This window comes from Octopus bimaculoides, chromosome 1, assembly GCF_001194135.2.
Source record: "Octopus bimaculoides isolate UCB-OBI-ISO-001 chromosome 1, ASM119413v2, whole genome shotgun sequence".
In the NCBI taxonomy this organism is placed as follows: domain Eukaryota; kingdom Metazoa; phylum Mollusca; class Cephalopoda; order Octopoda; family Octopodidae; genus Octopus; species Octopus bimaculoides.
The window spans coordinates 160,896,922-160,904,193 of record NC_068981.1 but is presented as its reverse complement, the minus strand read 5'-3'; the positions used below and the strand labels follow the sequence as shown (position 1 = coordinate 160,904,193).

The 7,272-nt window shown below is 34.7% G+C and overlaps 1 protein-coding gene across 1 annotated transcript in view; it reads right to left on the bottom strand.

Annotated features, from left to right (window-relative positions):
• The window catches only part of LOC106884413 (WD repeat-containing protein 19), a 123,731-nt gene that overhangs the window by 89,769 nt on the left and 26,690 nt on the right, over nucleotides 1-7,272 (bottom strand). Inside the window, exons 11-12 of the mRNA XM_014935776.2 lie at nucleotides 3,594-3,705; nucleotides 889-995 (exon numbers count right to left, since the gene is read on the bottom strand). Of these exons, the coding sequence (XP_014791262.1) occupies nucleotides 889-995; nucleotides 3,594-3,705 (219 nt within the window). The remainder of the gene's footprint in view (nucleotides 1-888; nucleotides 996-3,593; nucleotides 3,706-7,272) is intronic.

Below are 7,272 nucleotides of genomic sequence, written 5' to 3'. Positions count from 1 at the left end.
GTTTTTTGGTGGGGAGAGAGAATAATAATAATCCTTTCTGCTAAAGGCACAAGGCCTGAAATTTGGGAGTGGGGAGAAGAGTAATAATTCTTTCTGTTAAAGGCACAAGGCCCAAAATTTTTTTGGTGGGGAGGGAGAATAATAATAATCCTTTCTGCTAAAGGCACAAAGCCTCAAATTTTTTTGTGGGGGAGAGAGAATAATAAAAATTCTTTCTGCTAAAGGCTCAAGGCCTGAAATTTGGGACTGGGGAGAATAATAATAATTCTTTCTATAAAACGCACAAGGCCAGATATTTTTGGGTGGGGAGAGAGAATAATAATAATCTTTTCTGCTAAAGGCACAGGGCCTGAAATTTAGAAAGGGCGAAGAATAATAATAATCCTTTGTGTTAATGGCACAAGGCTTGAAATTTTTTTTTTGAGTTGGGGGGAGAGAATAATAATAATCCTTTGTGTTAAAGGCACAAGGCCTGAAATTTTTTTGGTGGGGAGATATAATAATAATAATCCTTTCTGCTAAAGGCACAAGGCCTGAAATTTGGGAGTGGGGAGAATAATAGTAATTCTTTCTGTTGAAGGCACAAGGCCCAAATTTTTTTGGTGGGGAGAAAGAATAATAATTATTCTTTCTGCTAAAGGCACAAGGCCTGAAATTTGGGAGTGGGGAGAATAATAGTAATTCTTTCTGTTGAAGGCACAAGGCCCAAATTTTTTTGGTAGGGAGAAAGAATAATAATAATTCTTTCTGCTAAAGGCACAAGGCATGAAAGTTGGGAGTGGGGAGAATAATAATAATTCTTTCTGCTAAAGGCACAAGGCCTGAAATTTGGGAGTGGGGAGAATAGTGAAAATATAAACAAAAAGACTCACACCAATATATACTTACAATATGCAGATGAATTTTATCTCCTATATGTGCAGCCACATAAATGGCATTCATCTTTAGGGATTGGACACTACCCACATAGTCTACTTCTCGTAGCTTCTTGTCACCTTGACAGCAGTGAAAAATAGACAAAAAAATAGACCCAATTTTAATATTCAGCTCTTTTACACAAGTATCCCAGGCAATACTTCATTGCATTAACACATTACAACAAAGGAAAACAGACATCAAAATGTTAATTATAATAATGAAGATTAAGAAGATAGTGTTGATAAATATACCAGAAGATGGTGCTAAGAGTATACCATATGAAATGTAATTTCATATGGTATACTCCCCAATCATTTTCTGATGTCACATTTTCAGCATATACCGTGCTTACACAGGTACAAGATTTTAGCCTCATAAAGGAGAAATAAGACTGTGACATGACTCCACCCATCAAGACACAATGAGTCATTTGAAGTGAAATGTCAGGGGCAGACCCAAGGGGGAACCTGAGGGACACTTGCCCCCCACCCTGAAAAAAAGAAGTGTGCCCTTCTAAATAATGTAATTATGCACTTTTCTCCTAGAATTGTATTTGCCTCTGACCTTGTGCCCTCCCTTTAAAAAATTCCTGGGACCACAACAGGCTTCTTTCAGTTTCTGTCTACCAAATCCACTCACAAGGCTTTAGTCGGCCCAAGGCTATAGTAGAAGACACTTGCCCAAGGTGCCATGCAGTTGGACTGAACCCAGAGTCATGTGGTTGGTAAGCAAGCTACTTACTACACAGCCACTCCTGCACCTATACATATTTTTAATTTTCACAGAGGACAAGCTTCAAATATAGAAATAAAGCATTTATTACAATATACAAGCTAAAGAGAACAGTTCAAACTCAGCATAAAAGGTTCAAATACTTTCATTCATGTAACTACATAAGGAAAAGACTAGCGAGTGGGGAGCATATCTACATAATTAGAAATGGTCTAGACAATTTTGAGACAAGTGCTGAATGGAGGATAGGTGAGTGAGAGATTCCAAAGAGTGTCGTTGATTTCCTGTTGAGGGAATAAATTTTTCGTAATTAAAAATATGAGCAAAAGAACAGATGTTGAAAATCAGATTATTCTGAAACACATCTCTGCAAATGTTTTTATAGTATTTTGTTTATAAATCTACTCTTCGAACAATATCATTTATCATTGACAAAATTGCCAAAGAATCTAATTTGTCTTGAGTCATGGAAGGCAATAGATGTCTCCATAAGCTTTACCTGGCTAAAAGTTTAACTTTCATGGGACCAAAGTTAAAGGAATCAAAAGCATTATTCATAATGAAATCCACAGATTTAGCACATCATTCAATAAATTATTATTGTTGATGAATCTGTCAGCTTCTCTCAGACGTTTTCCATCTCATGGAAATAATTCTTCTGCAATAGATAGTCCATTCAAGAGATCACGTCTGTGAATAACACTTAAACTTTCCCTTTATATTTGGAAGATCTCAAACACAACAAGAGGTGCCCTTTAGCATGTGGTGCCTCAAGTAATTAGCCATGTTGCTGTTACCTTGGCCTTACATACATTAGTCTCATTGTCTGGAGCAGCATCAAAGACAATTTACAAATTTTAAACCAATCTTAGACAATATTCTATATTATATTCTCTTCTTTTCTCTCCACACTAGTGATTCTCAACCATCTATTGACTATGGACATCTTTGATTCCTATTTTACTATACTGGATCTCTAGAACCATTTACTGTATATAATAAAAAAACACAGTATTTTTATGATTAAACATTATTGGGAATTGTATAAAAAAAATTAAAATATTTTGTGTATTATAGAAGTATAAGCAATTTATTGCACATGAATTTTAACAACAAAATTTTTATATGGATCCCTAAGGGTCATATGGACCCTGATTGAGAACCACTGCTCAACACCATGCATGGGCAACCAGTGATATTTGAACCACAAGCAGCTCTCAATGACTGCTTACATGACACATATTATGCCATGATTACATAAACATATTTTATTAAAATTAATACACTCTGTCAGTCAGACTATTTTTGGTTTTGTAGTTTGTTCAACATGATTTATGGAGTACTCTATAACAACATGTGATATTAAATTATTAATTTTGTAGTATGATCAAATTTATGAAAAAAAAATATCTCAGGTCTGCTGCAAGAAAAAAGCTGCTCACCCCTGCTCAACACTATCCCTCTACTTTCTACCCACTTTTTTACTCATTCTCTGTTTTATCATCTACTTTAAACTCTACAGTGCATTCTTCTTAACTATTCTTTATTAAATTCTCTATCCTATTTCCTTCTTTGTTCACTATAACATTATCAACACTATTCATCATTCTGCTTCCTACACTATACTCTTCTATATTCTAATATCACTCTATTCCTTACTCCTCCCTCACACTATTCTCTATTTTGTTCTCTACTATATTCTCTATTCCATTGTAACTACATTCTCTACTATATTCTCTATTTTATTGTTGCTAAATACTCGATTATATATTCTCCTTTATTCTCTATTTCTGTCTCAATCTATTCTCTACTAACCTGTTCATTCCATTCACTTGGCTATCAGATTCAAATTATTCTTAGTAAGTACAGAGATGTTCTAACAATAAAAGATATTTAACAACAAAAATGAACTTTTTTCTCAGCTGAAAAATTTATTAACTCACCTTTTTCAAGATGGTAAAACCATGCTATATTGTTCATGCCAACAGCAAGATGTGATGGGCCCAAAGCAATAAATGAGGGTTCAATGTCAATTGAAATAGCTAGAGGTGAATCCTGAAATATTTGAAGATGTAGATTATGAGATATGTGTGTGTGTATGTATATATATATATATATATATATATATATATATATATATATATATATGAAAAATTAAATACAACTGGTTTAATCAAAAAACTACACAAACTCTGAAATAGTGTAGTAGGAGCATTAAAATTTCATACAAACATGTTCAAAAACAGTTTGTCTTTTTATTATCCTGGAAGAAGAAACTTTGCAAGCCCACTGAGACTAGTGACGTCAACATGGCTAATAGTCTTGAACAATTGTGAGAAGCGAATTCCAGAAGGCCAATATTCTGGAGGAAAAGGGTTAGCTGTTAAGATGGGGTAAACATAATATAGGTTGAGACAGGAGTACCTGAGTGGAGGTTACAAAAGATTGGCTGATACCAAGAGTCAGCAACCAGGGCAGAGAGGGGAGACAGATCTATTCCAGAGGCTGGAATGTGTTGGTAGGTTTTAGAAGAATCAGAACAAATAATTTCAGATAAATTAACAAAAATAATTTAAGCTAGTCACTAACAATGATTATGTCTGGATCATTAGAAATAATTCTATCTAATTAAAAGCTTTTACAACTGAATAATTACAAGATGAATTCTAAAGCATCACTTGCAGGATCATTAAGAAGATAATTATCTTCAGTACATATCCTTATATATAAGAATGAGAGATATTGTCTTAAAGGCCTGGTAGGCTGAAGAAAAATATCTTTTTATATGTACTGTGTGATTAACCTCGAGCAGGATGTTTTGCACAATTTATTCAGTTGAAGTATAAGTTCAAACTACTATTTCAAGCAGCTTGAGCAACTGCTGAGAATCTGGAATCTATTTTAGCCACTGAGTCCATGTAAATTGCTTTGGGTGTGTGTGTATATGCACACACACAGGCACATTAATCAGTGAGTTACTATGTGTCTATACATTGTACTAATCTCAATTATCTACTTTGGCATGGTTTCTACAGCTGGATGCCCTTCCTAATGTCAACCACTTTACAGAATGTACTGGGTACTTTTTATTTGGAACTAACAGCAGTGAGAACACCAAGTAACTTGCAAGACAAGACCCCTCAACTGACTGGGAGAGAGTACTGAGAGAGGTGGCTTTATGCCAGTTGATGAGAGATTAGAATATGAATAGAGGGATTGGCTTGAATAGAGGGATTGGCTTGAATAGAAGGATTGGCTTGAATAGATGTCTTGCAGTAGAGGAGATACATGGCTACCTCTTAAATCACACATTACACTGTGTGTATGTATGAATGTGTGGGTGGGTTTCAGTCAATGAATGATGATAGCTAAACCTAACAAAAATACCAAATCTCATTGAAATCACACACCATAACATCAACATACAGGCACACAGTGAGACCAATACACACACATTGACTAACGCAGTGCCAGTGCGTACACTCACACCTGCACACAATACAATTAGCATGAACTCATATGGGCAGAGATGCCAGCCTCTGAGCAGCTCAACATGCAAAAAGTAGCAGCCAAATCTTCCTCAAAATACACTACAGTTTTAACAGTCCAAGTTTACAAAAAGAAAAGAATAGAAAAATAGTTACACCTAAAATATCTTTATCATATGTCTACTAGTTAATGACTAAACTAAGACTAAATAACAACTACAGTAAGTTATGTATATCTTAAAATAATTTCTTTTCTGTCCAGAATTCCTTCTGGTTGTACAGAGTATGTGCAAGGGATTGAATGTAAAAAAAAAAGAAAAGAAAGTATAAGATGTCAAGATAAAAACCTGACTTAAAAAAGAGAAAGGAATGAGAGAAGTAGAGAGACCTGGAAGCAAAATGAAGGGATAAGTGAGGTTGGAGACAGTGTCTATTTTAATAAGGAACAGTATAAATTCTAATGTCAATAGGTTATTGTGTAGAGAGAGAGAGAGAGGAAGATTACTGAAAAGAATATGGAAAAATAAGAGGGATTTATAAATACTGCAAATAGAAAAAAAGGGTAATAAACAAACACACACATGCATATATATAAATGTGTATGTGTATACATGCATGTGTGGTTAGTCCACATTACTCCGTAAGGAGCAAAGGGGTGGTTTCCTGGCTTCTCTGGTGCATATATTCCACTCTGGATGGGATGCTGGTCTACCTCAGGATTTCTCATTTTTACCAGCTGAGTGGACTGGAGTAACATGAAATGTAGTGTTTTGCTCAAGAACACAACACATCACCCAGTCCAGGAATTGAAACCATAATCTTATGACCATGAGTCCAACACCCTAACCACTAAGCTATGCACCTCCACACACACACACACACACACACATATAACAAGAACATGCATTAATTAATTATCATACATAAAACCAAATACGCTGTCTTTAGATAGTGTTCATTCTAGTATATACACATTATCACACACACATATATATACATAAAGAGAAAGTTGTTGGTCAATTGTTGACCATAAAAACCAAACCAAAAATGAAACTATGAGCAAGATGCAGTCTTTCAACATATCTAAGAGGGAAATAACTTCAAATGAAGGAGCACTCCATCAGTTACGACGACGAGGGTCCCAGCTGATACGATCAACAGAACAGCTTGCTCATGAAATTAACGTGCAAGTGACTGAGCAATCCACAGACATGTGTACCCCTAACATAGTTCTCAAGGAGATTCAGCATGACACAGAGTGTGACAAGGCCGGCCCTTTGAAATACAGGTACTACTCATTTTTGCCAGCTGAGTGAACTGGAGCAACGTGAAATAAAGTGTCTTGCTCAAAGTCACAACGCGTCTCCGGGAATTGAACTCATGACCTTACGATCATGAGCCGAATGCCCTAACCACTAAGCCACGCGCTTTCACTAACTTCAAATAATAATTGACTCAAAGTGTTACAACCCATCCAACTCATGCCAGCATGGAATACTGATGTAAAATGATGAGAATGATTACAATTTAAACTATTATTACCACCAATATATTCTTCTTCTATAAAACACAACTTTTCCATGTTTTTGTAAATGTAATTATAATATATTTTGACAATGTAACGTAAGCATTTTGTTTTATATAAAGATTTATTGAGAAGTGGCAGAGATGAGATTAACAGTCATTAATATTTAAAAATTTTTTTACTGTCAGTATCAAATTAATTAACTCTACTCTTTTGGTATAAAATTAATTAAATACGTTCTAACAGTATTATATTAATTAAACCTGCTTTGAAAAAAAAAAGTCAACAAAATTTATGATAAAAAAAAGATAATTTGAATGTGAAAACATGATCAGCTTAAGTGAATACAATTATGTGGTGATAACAGATACATTAACTTGTACACAGTTTCATAGAAAGAAACCAAACCAACAATCTGTGTAATTCCAATTAACTGAAGTTCACGTAAATATAACATTTTATTTAATTCAAGCAGAGATGGATTTAAAATTATTTAAGGAAGTAATTAACTATATACATTTAAGCATGGGTGGGTAGCTAGGTAGGTTGGTAGGTAGGTAGGTAGGTAGGTAGGTAGGTAAGAAGGAAGGAAGGAAGGAAGGAAGGAAG